The following is a 15,133-nucleotide window of genomic DNA, read 5'->3' on the forward strand; positions in this document are numbered from 1 at the left end:
GATCACAAAGTTCAAAGCCAGCCTCAGCAATTTAGGGAGGCCCTTGGCAACTCAGCAAGACCCTGTCTCTAAATAAAAATGCAAAAGGGGCCTGGGGCTGTGGCTCAGTAGTTAAGCGCTCCTGGGTTCAATCCTGGGTGCAAATAAAAAAACTAAAAATCTCTAAAGTCACACCCTGAAGATGATTCTGTCCTCTATTTTGGAGACCTTCCTGAGCCTCTGCTCAGAGCCTCCGCTCAGAGCCTCCGAAGGCCAGATGCAGGCTGAGAGCTGGGCTCCAGCTGTGGCACGGTCCTGGCCTTGCCACATTTCAACTGGCGATCTTCTCTTCTGAGCCTCAGTTTCCGCTTCCGTGAGATAGGGCCACCAGGGGTCAGTGCACCAGCCTGGCACAGTCCCCAGCAGGGTGGCCTGCCATTATCTTGTCATGGTATTTTTTTTTTTGGTACCAGGGATTGAATCCAGGGGCGCTTAACCACTGAGCCACACCCCCAGCCCTTTATGTGTTTTATTTTGCAACAAGGTCTCACTAAGCTGCTGAGGCTGGCCTCCCACTTGGGATCCTCCTGCCTTAGCCTCCCCAGTAGCTGGGACCACAGGCCTATCCGGCTGGGCCCTCCCCAGCCTCTTAAAAGTCAAGGGGACCTTCTTCCCTCACCAGCCCTTCTTGCCTCCCTTGCAGGGCTGCCCTGGCCCTGTGCACCTGTGCCTCATCTCCTTGGGGCAACTCATGAGGGTCAGCCTGCTGTGTGTGGGCCTCTGCTCAGAGCCGGAGGCATCCAGCAGGAGAGAGACTGGAGCTCTGGGTGCCGAGGCCAAGATGGCATTCTGCTGGGCGGGCGGGGGTCAAAGAAGGTTCTGGAGCCGAGGCCTGACCTGCCGTCTCTCCTCCAGCTACAGCCAGAGCAGCTGGACTGCGGGGCGGCCCATCTGCAGCACCCGCTCTCCATCCTGCAGCCCCTGAAGGCCTCACCCGTGTTCCGGGCTCCGGGACTCACATCTGTGGCCGTGGCCAGCGCCCACAATTACACTGTGGTCTTCCTGGGCACCGTCAATGGCAGACTCCTCAAGGTAGGGACAGGGTGGGGCCGGGGAGGCGAGAGGCTTCCCCAGAAGGGTGGGCTGGGGAAGGTCAGGTGCACACCTGGCCTCCACGGGTCCAGCATCAACCTTCCCTTCATCCTCTGCATCTAACACTTTATAAATGACCAAGAATTTCTGTGTTGGGGGGTCCTGGGGATGGAACCCAGGGTGCTTACCCACTGAGCCACGTCCTCAGCTCTTTTTACTTTTTATTTTGAGACAGAACCTCACTAAGTTGCTGAGGCTGGCCTCCACCTTGCGATCCTCCTGCCTCAGCCTCCCCAGCTACTGGAATGACAGGCAGGTGCCACCACGGCTGACTACAAAGAATATTTTTAGTTCTTTTTTTTTTTCTTTTGCCATGCCGGGGCCGAAACCTAGGTCTCCACATGCTAGGCAAGGGCTCTGTCACTGAGCTACAGCCGTCCCCCTACAAAGCATCCTTCAAGTCTGATTTCCACACTGTGATTCTTGACAATAAGTGGCCCAGTGTACGGGGGATGGAATCAGGGCTCAGTGAGGGCTCGCTCTTAGCTGGATCTCCAGGGCTTGGGCATCAAGCCCCCGGGCGCTGCCGTTTGCTGGCCATTCGATCGTGGGCAGTGCACATTCTCTCTCTGGGCCTCGGTTTCCCCGTCTGTGAAGGGCTGGCCGCTGTCGTGGGGTCCCCTGGGTAAGGCCACACAGCCTGGCAGTTAAGGGCTCTCCTTCCTGACTCCTCGCCCACCCCATGGTGAGTGGTCTGAGGAGTTAACAATGCCTCAGCTTCTGGCCCTGAGGTCTCGGAGCTGGGACCCACCAGCTTGGCATCTGGTTTCCCTGGATGGGACGGACGTGGTGGGCCGTCCCCTCAGTCCCCCTCATCGGGAAAGCCAGCTGCTCGGCCGGATGTGCCACGCCCTGGCCTGACTGAGGCAGATCTGATTCTCTGGTTCCCCTTTGCGGCCTGGGCTGGCACCTCAGGCCTGCTGGGGGTGGGGTCAGAGCCTCTGCAGGCCTGGCCCGGGGCCTGCAGCAGCAGCCGGGGACATCAGAGATGGGGGGCTTGGGGTGCATCCTCTCCGACCTTGGCATCCCCTTTGAGGGTCCTCAGTTCATGGCTGCTGGGGCTCGAGTTTGGGGATCAGATACACTTGGATTGGATCCTGGCTCTGCCACCCCAGCTGTGTGACCTGGGGACAGTTGCTTCCCCCTCTGGGAGCCTTGGTCTCCCTCTGTGTTGATTGACAAATGAGCTGGACCCTTCAGGACTGAGGTCCATGGCTCAGGAGGCTGAGGTTATTAGGCGCCTGCTGTCTACCTGGTGCCTGGAAGAGCTCGTCGTGGTCCTCGTGGGGTTTAATTCTTACACACCCTGCGACCCCTTGGCCTCACTTTGAGATTACACAGCTCTGGGCCTGGATGCTGGGAACACGTGGGGCCAGGTGAGAAAGGACAGCATTTGATGGGGCTCTGAGGAGGCCAGCCCTCAGGAGACGGCAGAGAGAAGCTTCTAGGCCCCAGGAGCCTGGGTCTTGCCCCTCCTTGGGTCTTGTCGGCCCCCCACCTCCATGAGAAGCTGCGGGTTCAGCTTGGACATTTGTACTTTTCAAAACCAGAATTCAAACCCAAGCCCTTATTCTAGGCCGTGATGCCAAACAGCCCCCCAGAGAATGTTCTGGAAACCATACCGCTGGTCTGTATTCACAGAGGCAGGCGTGTTGGAGGAGGAGGAAGAGCAGGGCGGGAGCTCCTGGTGGGGGTGGCGGTGACCGGAGGCAGGAGTGGGTGCTGGGCCCAGGGTCCCCTGCTGACGCCCGGCTGGCGCCCCTTCCCCGCAGGTCAACCTGAACGAGAGCATGCAGGTGGTGAGCAGGCGGGTGGTGACCGTGGCGTACGGGGAGCCCGTGCACCCGGTCATGCAGTTTGACCCAGCTGACCCCGGTTACCTGTACCTGATGACGTCCCACCAGGTAAGTCCCACCTGACGAGCTGAGCTGACTTGCTGCCCGGCCAGGGGGCGCGGGCTGCTCCTCCCGATGGGCCCCAGAGCTGCGCAGGGACCTCACCCCTGCGGGGCGACCTGGCCTCCCCGGGCCCCGCTTCCAGCCTCCCTCAGCCGGGCCTGGCCTCTGCCCGCAGATGGCCCGAGTCAAGGTGGCGGCGTGCGAGATGCACTCCAGCTGCGGGGCCTGCGTGGGCGCGGCCGACGCCTACTGCGGATGGTGCGCGCTGGAGACGCGGTGAGCCGCGGGGGGCGCAGGGCCGGGTGGGCGGCAGCGAGGGCGCGGACGGGCCGGGGACCTGACCCTGCGGCGCCACCCCAGGTGCACCCTGCAGCAGGACTGCACCAATGCCAGCCAGCCGCACTTCTGGACCAGTGCCAGCGAGGGCCCCGGGCGCTGCCCGGCCATGACCGTCCTGCCCGCGGAGATCGACGTGCGCCAGGAGTACCCGGTGAGCCGCGCGCCCGAGAGCCGGCGACCCCGGCCCAGGGACCCCGGGGTCCGGGGGGCAAATAACCAAGAGTGACAGTCACCTGGCTTCCCCGGCACCTAGTGCCTGGAGAGGTGAAAGGACTTGCTCGGGGTCACGGAGTGCAAGGGGCGGAGCTTAAAGGAAAGGGGCGGGGCTTAAAGGAAAGGGGCGGGGTCTGGAGCGGTAGGAGGACCAGAGGGGGAGCCCCACCTGCCTTCCTTTTCCTGTGCCAGGTCACCACCAGCCAGACTGATCATTTCTTGTCTCCAGAGATAGGCAAAGGTGAAGCATGGCCGCGGACACTGTAGCAGGCAGTCATGGGGCCGGTGTTCCAGCCCTGGCAAGGGACGGCAGCTCAGGCTCCTGCCCAGCCCCTTCTCAGTGACCTCTCCGAGGTTGGGGGTCCAGGTCTATCATCCTGGATGTGATGGGGATTTTTTTTTTTTTTTTTTTTTTTTTTTTGGTACCAGGGGTGCTTAACCCCAGAGCCACATCCCCAGCCCTTTTCATTTTTTCTTTTTTAAATTTTGAGACAGGGTCTCACCGAGTTGCTTTAGGGCCTCCCTAATTGGCTGAGGCTGGCCTCCAACTTGCGATCCTCCTGTCTCAGCCTCCCAGGCTGCTGGGACGACAGGAGATTCCCATGGCCCAGCCTGGAGCTGCTCAGCATTTGGGGCTCCTTTGCCCCTCCTGCTTATTGCCCATGAGACTCCTTCCCTGTTTTATCCTCCCACACATTTGGGGTGTAGGTCTATCCATTCATTCATTCATGTATTATTGAGCACCAATTCTGGGCTGGGGAGACATGACACTGAACAGGACCAACTCCTGGCCCCAGAGAAGCTAGCATGCTCTTGGGGCAGAGAGGATAAGCAAGATCAAATAGCCACCTGGTGTTGAATACTATAAAAAAAAAAAAAAAAAAAAAACGGAAAAGAGAGAATTGACATTTTAGACCAGGTAAAAGTGACTTGGAAAATAATGGAGGTGAGCCAAGGAGCATGTCTGGGGATGAGCGGTCGTGGCACAGGGAACTGTCAGGCAAAGGCCCTGGGGTAGGAATGAGACCTGAGGCTTTGGGAGAGCGTTAAGGGCTGGGAGGTCCCGGCCTTCCTGACTGCTGTGCTTCCGATGGGGAAGCTGGCCCAGGGGGTCCCGTGCAGCGTGCACCCCTCTGATGGGGGTTCCCTCCAGGAGATGCCTCTGTCCCTTCCTTCACTCGGGCAGGACCGGATGCAGGCTCGATGCTCGGCCCTTGGGTGGGAGCAGGGCTGTAAGGGGAGCAGCCCAGGCTCCCCCACAGACTGAGGGCCCCTTGCCCCCAGGGCATGATCCTGCAGATCTCAGGCAGCCTGCCCAGCCTCAGTGGCATGGAGATGGCCTGTGACTATGGAAATGACATCCGCACGGTGGCCCGGGTTCCCGGCCCCGCCTACGGTCACCAGATCGCCTACTGCAACCTCTTGCCCAGGGACCGGTTCCCACCCTTCCCTCCCCACCAGGGTAAGTGTGGACACAGGAGGGGGATGCGCGGATGGCCGTCTGGGGGGAGCAGAACGGCCGGATCTCAGGCCAGGGGTGGCAGGGACCCTGAAATCACAGCCTCTGGGGGGGCGGAGATCCCCTCCCCCATGTCCTGCCCCTGGCTCCCCTGCTCCCTCCAGACCACGTGACCGTCGCGATGGCCGTGCGGGTCAACGGGCGGGACATCGTCTCGGCCAATTTCACCATCTACGACTGCAGCCGCATCGCGCAGGTGTACCCCCAGGCCGCGTGAGTGCCGGGCTCCCCTCGGGGTCCCCTCTGGGTCCCCTGTGGTGCTTCCCTGGCCAGACCCAGGCCCACCTGCCAGTTTCTCCCCGCGTGCCTCTGGTGGTGGGGGTCCCAACCTGGCACAATATCCTGTCCCTCCGGGACACCCCCGAGGTTGACAAAATCCTTTCCCTGTGCTGGGATGGGCTTTCCGGGTCCAATTCCTGGTTGGAGACCAGAATAAGGGGGCGGGAGCCACGAGTCCGAGGGGTCCCCTTGTCTTGCAGCTGCACCCGCTGCCTGTCGGCACAGTGGCCCTGTTTCTGGTGCACCCAGCAGCACACCTGTGTCTCCAACCAGTCTCGCTGCGAGGCCTCGCCCAACCCCACGGTAAGCCAGGCCTGGGGATGCCCTTGGTCCCCACTGTTTCATTACCCTTTTTTAAAAAAAGACTTACTATGATGAAAGCATTTCCACATCTTTATATCATTTATATTCTTTTCCCTGATTTAACAGCTCTAGGGGGCTCATCACAGCATATTTAACCAATCCCCTATTGCTGGACATACCCATTGCTTCCTGTTTCTTTTTTGCTCTTGATTATGACCAGGAATGGTGCACATCTTTGAACGCAGGGCTGCTTAACCCCTGGGCCACATCCCCAGCCCTTTTTATTTTTCATTTTGAGACAGGGTCTTGCTAAGTGGCTGAGGCTGGCCTTGACCTTGCGATTCTCCTTCCTCAGCCTCCCGAGTTGCTGGGATACAGGCGTGCGCCACCGTGCCCGGCTCCTAGAGACGATGTGTGAAAGAGTGGCCATACTTTTACACCGTTAGTCCCACGGCCCTCTGGGAAGCCTGAGCCCCTTGGTCCTCCCACCTGCAGTTTGAATGCCCATTTCTGCCCATGTCCCAGTCCTGGGCAGCTGTCCATTTGAATCTTCTGAATTTTTAGCTGGCCTAGCAGTTGAAGATATTTTGTCCCTGAGGTGGGACACCACCCAGCCAGCCTTCCAAAAATCCAGAACTGGGTAGGAAGGCCCTGCCTCAGTTTCCCTGTGGGCAGTGGGGACCCAGTGACTGGCTGGGGAGGTGGTCCGGCCTCAGGAACCCCTTGTGGGTATCAATTTGCCAGGGTCCCCTCAGTCTGCTTCCGGCCTCCTGGGCTCTGCAGCAGGGCTGGACTGAATCAGTTCAACAGGGCGGGGCGGAGGAGGCAGGGGGAAAGATTAAAAGTGGAAATCCACCTGCTTTGCCTCTGGTTAGTTTCCCTTGCCAGGTGGCTTCTTGTCTGTGCCCAAAGTCTGGAAGGCCAGCTGGGCCTCGCACAGGGAGGGTCAGACGGGATTCTCAGGGCTTTGGCTGGGATGGTGATCCCCAGCTGGGCAGATGGCTGGGACAGAGTCCTGGAGTGAACACCTTGTCCGTATATGGCACATTGTAGGTGCTCACTAAAAGGTGGCTGTGTTCCTTGGGGGCTTGATGGTCACTCTGCCTGGCTGGGATCGGGGAGACTTCTCCTGAGAGGGGCCTTTTGTGTCAGGTTTTGACAGATACATAGGAGCTCGCCAGTGGGGCGGTGTGTCCGAGGCAGCGACCCCGCAGGCGCTGTCCCCAGGTCTGCAGCTCTTCAGGCGGGAGGTGGGGTGGCGGGAGGTGGGGTGGCAGCAGGGCTGCCTCACAGGATTACTGTCATCGGCAGGAGACCGGGCAGCCTCCACCCCAGGCCTGCGTGAGGCCCTGAACGGAGGCTTAATTTGGCATTTAATTAAGTGCCAGGCTCCTCTGGCAGACGGGAGGCAGGGGGTCTGCACCCCACCTGGGCCCCCGGGAGCCGGGAGGGGAGGCACCTCCAGGAAAGAGGAGGCCTTGGAGCCGAGCCTCCTCTACACCCCGCAGGGTCCCCACGGGGAGGAGGTGGGGCACAGCCCACGGGAGGGGCAGAGGCTGGGAAGACCCTCCAGGGAAGCTCAGTACGGAAGGTGGGCAGGACCTTCGTTCTCAGGGACGCTGGGGCCTCTCCAAGGTGACTCTCCCAAGCCAGTGTGACATTAAACCTCAGAAGCAGGTGGGCCTGGCCCCGGGGTCGGCTGTCATCAGGAGCCGGGGGGAGACATCGGGTGGGAATATGGGCGCAGGAAGGTCAGGAGCCACTGGGGCAGCTCGATTCTGGTCACTGGGTCCATCAGCACTCGGCTGGATGGGGACACCAGGTCCCTTGAGCTCAGGAGAGACTTCAGCCCCACTGCTCAGCTGGCCTGTGCGGGGTCTGTGGCCACCCCCAGCTCGTTGGCCAGGGGGCAGGTGAGGCCCGAGTGAAATGGTGCATGCTGGGCCCACATCTGGGCCCACATCTGGCTCCTGTCCCCTTTCCTCTGGCCTTCTCGGCCCTGCCCCTGAGTGGAGTCAGCCCTGGCTTCCTAAGGCCTGGGCCTGTCTCACACTGTAGCAAAAGGGAACCGGATGACTTGTGCAGGGACAGGAGAGGGAGGCCCGGATCTCCGGGTTGTACCCGGCTGGCTTCAGGCCCATAGAATTAATTGGCTGGTGTAAGTGAACTCTCTGGGGGAGGGCATCGCCTTCAGGCACAGCTGGATCCAGGAGCTCCACTGGTGGCATCGGGGCCTCGATAGCTCACTGGGGTGGGCCACCCTGCTCAGGCAGGCTCTTCCTTCTTGGTGGCCCATCAGTATCCTTATCCCTGCTCCTGCCTAGCCCAGGAAACTAGAAGATCCTCTTTCTCATGGATTCTGCAGAAGGTCCAGCATGGAGTCTCTGTCTGAGCCATTTGCTGTCCCTGAGGTGGAGGAGTGGGGTCAGGCTGGGGAGAGGGGGATGTTCCCCAAAGGCCAGGCCAGGCTTGGGGTGCAGAGGGGGGCTGGTGGTGGCAGCACGCCCTGCGGGAAGCATCAGAAGAACGCGAGGCTGTGTCGGGACCCGGCCTGGGTCTCACTCTGGCGGGTGCATACAGCGGCCACGTGCCTGCAGGTCACACGCAGTCAAGGGGGTGGGGGCCCCGGGGTGGCCCCTACCATCGCTCTGGGGGCCCTCAGGAGGTCTCCTGCCCAGCCCCCGCTGCCGGCCACCTCGCCACCAGTTGGGTGGAGCTGGGGGACAGAGAGGCCGGGCCCCCAGCCAGCTGCAAAGCAGACCTGGCAGCAGCTGAGACCTGATTGAAAACATGTGGCTTCCATTCTCCAAAATTCCATGGGGTTTGCACACGAGTCGGCGCAGGGCAGCAGCCGGGGTCCACTATTCCCCCGGGGCTGGGCTGTCCGGTGGTTTTGCCTCAAAAAGCCCCATGATGCAGATAAATGTGGATAAAAACAATGAGGCCCAGAGAGGGACAGCAGCCTGTGTGTGCTCACACAGCACACTTGGCACCCCCCTCTGCCCGGGGCCGGCTCAGGAGGCCTCCCTCCCAGGGCCTGGCCATGTTGCTGCTGGTCCCAGCTGTCACACTCCTGGAGTAGGAGGAAGCTGCACGTGGCTCCCCAGGACCCAGGACAGATGGGACCCCAGACTTCCAGCATAGAGAGGCCAACCGGCAATCCGCAGGCACCATGCTGTCCCTGGTCTCTGCCCAAATCCCAGGCCTCCATTCCTTCTGCATGGCCTACCCCACTGTGGGAGCTGGCTGTCCCCAAGCCACCTGTGGAAGCCCTTAGGAAAGGAGAGGCCCAGGAGCAGGGAGGATGGCTGGGCTTCAAACTCAGCCTTCCAGCCTCTTCCTCTCAGGCCAAGGAACATCACGGAAGAGGCTGGCTCCACCTCCAGCCAGGTTATTTCGTCTCTCTCTGCCTTGGTTTCCTCATCTGGAAAGAGGGACCAAGGGAACCCGCCTCGGGGGCGACTCAGGATGCAAGGGATGGCTGCTCAGTTTCACGATGAGGGATTTTTCTCCGGGCACACCCCGCCGGCCCAGTCCTCCAGGAAGGCCCAGGGGCAGGGAAGTACCTCTTTTCCAAAACGTCCCTGTGTCACCCCCTCCCTGTGCTTCGTCTACAGAACCCTCAGGACTGCCCCCAGATCCTGCCCTTCTCCCTGGCACCTGTGCCCACCGGGGGCTCTCAGGACATCCTGGTGCCCCTGGCCAACGCAGCCTTCTTCCACGTAAGTAGAGGCCGGGACAGGGCCGAGGCCGGGGGCCCTGGCACCCACGGGGGTCTTCATTCGCTGCGACTCCCTGGGTTCCACTTGGGAAAGTCCCACCCCAATTGCACAGGACTTGAGGGGACAGGAAGCGGCAGCGAGGCCCAGGCTGAAGGGGACAGCAGGCGGCCAGCCGCTGCGGCAGGACACTCTGGCCAGGCCCCCAAGCTGCTCCCGCCCCCCGAAGCTCCCCTGGCAGAGCGGGAACCCAGCCCGGCCGCTGGCGCTGCAGCCTGCGGGTAGATGTGGTCCATGTGTGCCCCCCGCCTGTCCCCAGGCTGAACTGTGACCCTGGGCACGCCCATCCCCGAGTGCACCCCCTTGCCCAGTTGGCGGCCACGCGGAGCCTTTGCCACCCTGCCCCGTGCTCCGGAAGGGGACGTGAGGCAGAGGACAGAGTCACACGGCCCCTGCTCGCCCTGGACTCCGCCCCCAGTGCTCCCCACTGTGACCAGCCCCCCAACGTCGGGCTGGGGGAGGGGCGGGGAGCAGCCCCCTGGGCCCCCTGGAGGCGCGTCCGGGGTGGGACGTCGACAGGCTCTGGAGTGGCGCCAGCCTCCCCCTCCCGGCTCCCGGGACTCGCCATCTGTCTCTTCCACGGAGGCGCAGAGGCCCGTGGCGGCTGTCACACGTGGGAGCCACGTGCCGGGCATCTGGCCGCGTCAGGAGGCCTGGTGGCCGGGGCTGGAGCTGCCCCAGGCCTGGCCACTCCACCTAGCCAGGCTGGGGGCCGGGGACACAGCGGGCGCTGGCGTCTGCGTCCCCAGGTCACCCTGGAATCCTGCATGGTGTGTCCCACTGGGCTGTGGTCGCTGTCCACGTGGACACTGTCCGCTGTCCCTCCCACCCCAGGCCTGCTTCTGTAACGCCAGGGAGGGGCCCATGCCCCGGAGAGCCCTGGGGGACGCTGGCTCTGCTGTCCCCAGGCCGCTGTGGGCTCGGAGGATGGGTCCGTCGTGGCCGTGGACACAGTGGGCATTTGGCCTGTCAGCAGCCACTTTCCTGTGTTTGCTTCCGGGCTGTGACCCCAGAAAGGGAGATAGTGACCTTCTTTCTCTGCGGGGTGTCCTGTCTGCCAGCGACAGGGACATAAACAGGAAGGCCTGCCATGAGGCTGGCCTGGGGCTTGGCCAACGCACACAGAACCCCAGGCTGTCCACTCGGTGGCTCTTTATCCATGCTGCTCCCGAGGCAGCAGGAGGAGACAGGGGAATTGGGCCCTGCTGATTGAGCGCTTCCTGCATACCCATCGTAGCAAGCACTTATTAGGCACCTAGAGCCTGCCACCCGCTAAGATGTACCATCTCCAGTTCCCCCACCAGTCATATTCCCCAGTACATTAGGAATAAATAGGCTCAGAGAGGTAGAACGACTTGTATGAGATCACACAGCTCAGGAAAGAGCAGAGGTGGAATTTGAAGGCTTGCTTGGTGGCCCGAAGGGAGACAGGCTGTCCAAGTCAAAGAACGGAGGCCTAGGTCAGAGAGGAGCCACGTGGAGGAGTGTCGAGGGGTGTCTGGGGCTTGGCCTTATAGGGCAGAGGTGGGGATGTGGAGTCCAAAGACCTGGTACACCAGGCCTGGTGGCTTATGCTTTAATCCCAGCAGCTCTGGAGGCTGAGGCAGGAGGATCTTGAGTTCAAGGTCAGCCTCAGCAACTTAGGCCCTGAGCAACTTAGCGAGACCCTGTCTCTAAATAAAATATAAAAGGGGCTGGGGTATGGCTCCGGGGTTAAGTGCCCTGGGGTTCTGTCCCTGGGACCAAAAAAATAAAAAGAACAAAGCCCAGGTGGAGTCTCCCTGGGTGCTGGAAGCTTACGAAGCTAAGAGAAAGTTCCAGGCTCGGGTCACTGGGGATGGTGACCCAGAGGGCAGGGGCCAGAACCCTGGGTCTGGGGACTCCTTGCCTCCCCCAACACCCGACGTGAAGGGGGATTCTGGGAGAGTGGGCAGCCCTCGCCAGGACCTGAGAGAGGCCCAAGCCCAGCGTTCAGGGCCCAGTCTGGGCTGTCGCGAGGGGAGAAGGGCCGCGCGGGCTCCCCTCAGCCCCGCCGCGTCTCCCGCAGGGGGCAGCCCTGGAGTGCAGCTTCGGGCCGGAGGAGAGCGTCGAGGCCGCGTGGCTGAACGGGTCGCTGGTGCGCTGCAACCAAGTGGTGGTGAGTGGGTGGCCCCTCAGGGGCCGGGGACCCTGTGAGCGGGGAGCTGCGGCCTTCGTGCCACCGTCCCCTCTTCTAGGTTTTGGGCCACCTGCCTCCCTGAGACCCCCTTCCCCAGAAAAGACCCAGACCCCTTCCTTCCGCAGCTGCACACGACCCAGAAGACCCAGGGGTTCCCCCTCAGCCTCCGACTAAAGGGGCGGCGTGCGCAGTTCCTGGACAGCCCCGACCCCATAACAGGTGGGCTCCCACGGGGACGCGCGGCCACGGCGGGGCTCAGCCTGGGGAGCCTCTCCGCACTCACCACACACTCGCAGCTGTCCCACCCTGTGCGCCCCGATACCCATGGCTTCCCCTTCCTGAGCCTCGCGGTCGCATGTTAAAGGGGAGCACAGTCCCTCCACAGAGGCTGAGTGAGGATTTGATGAGCTGATGCGAAGCAGGGAGAAGAGTTTGTAGGGTGAGGCTGGTGCCCCCCACCCCACCCCAATGGTGATGGTGCCAGTTCTTTTATGGTGTTTTTTTGGGGGGGGTACCAGGAATCGAACCCAGAGGTGCTTAACCCCTGAGCCACATCCCCATTTAGAGACAGGGTCTCGCTGAGTTGCTTAGGACCTCACTAAGTTGCTGAGGCTGGCCTCCAACTTGCGATCCTCCTGCCTCAGCCTCCTGAGCCAATGGGATTACGGGATGTGCCACCACGCCCAGCACCAGTACTATGTCTTACATGTATCAAATGCACTCTTCAAGGCTCTGGGGACTGTTAGACATTCCTAGTGACAGTGAAGGCCACAGAGACCCCAGAACTGCCTTGCACATGGGAGGCTCCAAGACCCTTTCCTTCCTCTTCCTTGGGCTTCTCCGAGCGTCAGAGCCCATGGGACTCAGCCCTTCCCTCCCATCCTGGAGCCCCACCAGTGGCCCTGGGTGTGAATCCCAGCTCCATCACAGCCAGGCTGTGTGAGCTTGGGGAAGTGATTCCCCCTCTCTGAGCTTTTATTTCTAAATGGGGTTAACCAGTGGCTCTACCGGATAGGATGACACTAAGGAGCAGTGATATTAATGAGTTCAGCCAGGCTCAGGGGTGCCAAGAACCTCCCAGGGTTCAGCTCTCCGAAGCAGCACCCGCCTCTGGGTGACCCATTCTACCCGTCTCCCCCAGTTGTGGTCTATAACTGTGCCATGGGCAGCCCTGACTGTTCCCAGTGCCTGGGCCGGGAGGACCTGGGTCACCTATGCGTGTGGAGCGACGGCTGCCGCCTGCGCGGACCCCTGCAACCTCAGCCTGGCTCCTGCCCTGCCCCCGAGATCCGCGCGGTAAGCACACCCCAGGGGGCACATGCACCCACGTGCCGCGCCTGTGCCCCGCTTGGGTGGCACATCCCCCCAGGTTGGCGGGCGGCAGCACACACCTAGGCATGTGCATGCAACTTACCTGTGAGCCAAAGTCCCCGCCTCACAGCTGCGGTTAAGTGACAGAAGATTGATGACTAAGGAAATAATTAGACATGAAAGGGGATAATGATTATGGAGGAAAACGGCAGGGAAAAGCAAATGGGGAGTGGAGGGGACACGGGGGGGCTACCTGTCACTCATTTTTATAGCAAGGCCTGGAAAACCTTGCCCATCTGATGATGATCAAGGCCTCTGATAACTTCTGTGCCTCTGTTTTAATTAAGGAAAAAAAAAATTCAGGGAAGGATTCTGATTGGCTTAGCCTGGGCCAGGTTCCCGCCCCTGGCCCAATCAGCTTCTGGCTGGGATGTGGGATCACGTGCTCAGACAGGGTCTCTGGGAACTGACCTCAGTGTCCCACCAGGAGGCTCCCCTAAGTGACATCCCTGACCTGAGTGGGCTCAGTAACACACACATCCATCCTCAGGCCGGCTCAGTGACCTGCCAGGTGACTGGCAGCCCCAGCCCTCTCTGAACCACCTCGTCCTCCTCTAAGCAATGGGTCTGGGTGACCCTACCACCCTGTGGCTGTATGTGACAGTGGGAGGGGCTGTTTGTCAGTGTCCCAGCCTCAAAGCCCCACTCACCCCTCTCTCTGGTCTCTTGGCAGATTGAGCCTCTGAGTGGCCCCTTGGCTGGCGGGACCCTGCTGACCATCCGTGGCAAAAACCTGGGACGGCGGCTCAGTGATGTGGCTCACGGTGTGCGGATCGGCAGCGTGGCCTGTGAGCCGCTGGCGGACAGATACACGGTGTCAGAGGAGTGAGTGGCAGGCGGTGCCCCAGCCCACCCTCCCAGCAGGCCAAGGCCCTTGTACCCTGCCTCCAGCTGGTCCCCCTGTGCATCCTGCCTGTTTCCGCTGGGGACACTCGCTATCCTTCCAGTTCCAGCTCTGCACCGCCTCCTCCAGGAAGCCTCCCAGCCCGCCCAGGCCCTCTGCCTTGCTCTGTTGAGAATGATTGATCTGTAGTTAAATTGTGGGTGCTCCTAATGGGGCATAAGATCTGCCCCTAGAGAATGTTCCCGAGCCCAGGGATGACTGGACTTCCCCTTGGGGAGGCCTTGCAGATAAGTCCATCAGGCGACCAGGAGGTCTCGTGATCACAGCCCACCTGGCCCCACCTCCTCGTCTCAGAGGCGCAGAATTGTGGGAAGTGCCTGGGGTGGGGTGATCCCCTGACAGGGGTCACTCCCAGGGTGGCCCTCGAGAGGCTACGAGGATTGCCCGTCATTCTGATGTGGGTAGTGCTGAAGGCTCGCTCCAGCTGGGAGTGGGAAGCCGGTGGCCACGTGTGGGACACCGTCACATCCCCTGAGCATGGCTGTCTCCCCCCAGGGTCGTGTGCGCCACGGGGCCAGCCCCAGGGGCCTTCTCAGACGTGGTGACCGTGAATGCTTCCAAGGAGGGCAAGTCACGGGAGCGTTTCTCCTACGTGGTAAGGAGGCCACGCCCACCGGCCGCCCCCTCCAGTATGCTCCACCCCTTCCAGCATGCTCCGCCCCTTCCAGCATGCTCCGCCCCGGGGGCTGGCGCACAGCCTGACCCCTGCCCTCGTCCCCGCAGCTGCCACTGGTCCACTTCCTGGAGCCTGCTATGGGCCCCAAGGCAGGGGGCACCAGGATCACCATCCATGGGAGTGACCTCCACGTGGGCTCCGAGCTACAGGTCCTGGTGAACGACACAGACCCCTGCACGGAGCTCGTGTAAGCCCGAGAGGCAGCCTTGTCCCTCCCGGCCCAGAGAAGCCCATGGGGTTGGGGGACGGGTGGGTGGGGCCACGTCATTGCCCCAGACATTAGCTGATTCTTTGTTAGCCATGTCCTCTTAGGGAAGCTCCTCCACTTCTGTGACCTTCAGTCTCCTCATCTTGTAAGAGCAGGGAGTGCATAACCCCTGAGCCACATCCCCGGCCTTTTTTATGTCTTATTTTGAGACAGAGTCTGGCTGAGTTGCTTAGGGCCTCGCTAAGTTGCTGAGACTGGCTTTGAACTTGCGATCCTCCTGCCTCAGCCTCCCCAGCCTGTGGGATTCCAGGCGTGGGCCACCATACCAGGCTAAGAAGGATATTTAAGTTCAGGG

At 61.4% G+C, this 15,133-nt stretch overlaps 1 protein-coding gene across 2 annotated transcripts in view; it reads left to right on the top strand.

Annotated features, from left to right (window-relative positions):
- The window catches only part of PLXND1 (plexin D1), a 41,107-nt gene that overhangs the window by 13,359 nt on the left and 12,615 nt on the right, over nucleotides 1–15,133 (top strand). For both annotated transcript variants that reach the window (XM_079122522.1, XM_079122523.1), the window contains exons 2-15: nucleotides 895–1,071; nucleotides 2,904–3,035; nucleotides 3,205–3,305; nucleotides 3,390–3,519; nucleotides 4,866–5,043; nucleotides 5,205–5,313; nucleotides 5,580–5,682; nucleotides 9,300–9,404; nucleotides 11,509–11,598; nucleotides 11,745–11,838; nucleotides 12,761–12,915; nucleotides 13,664–13,815; nucleotides 14,390–14,489; nucleotides 14,618–14,757. In XM_079122522.1, the coding sequence (XP_078978648.1) occupies nucleotides 895–1,071; nucleotides 2,904–3,035; nucleotides 3,205–3,305; nucleotides 3,390–3,519; nucleotides 4,866–5,043; nucleotides 5,205–5,313; nucleotides 5,580–5,682; nucleotides 9,300–9,404; nucleotides 11,509–11,598; nucleotides 11,745–11,838; nucleotides 12,761–12,915; nucleotides 13,664–13,815; nucleotides 14,390–14,489; nucleotides 14,618–14,757 (1,766 nt within the window). The remainder of the gene's footprint in view (nucleotides 1–894; nucleotides 1,072–2,903; nucleotides 3,036–3,204; nucleotides 3,306–3,389; nucleotides 3,520–4,865; nucleotides 5,044–5,204; nucleotides 5,314–5,579; nucleotides 5,683–9,299; nucleotides 9,405–11,508; nucleotides 11,599–11,744; nucleotides 11,839–12,760; nucleotides 12,916–13,663; nucleotides 13,816–14,389; nucleotides 14,490–14,617; nucleotides 14,758–15,133) is intronic.

The sequence above is a fragment of the Sciurus vulgaris genome, assembly GCF_902686455.1.
Source record: "Sciurus vulgaris genome assembly, chromosome: 19".
NCBI classification, from domain to species: Eukaryota; Metazoa; Chordata; class Mammalia; order Rodentia; family Sciuridae; genus Sciurus; species Sciurus vulgaris.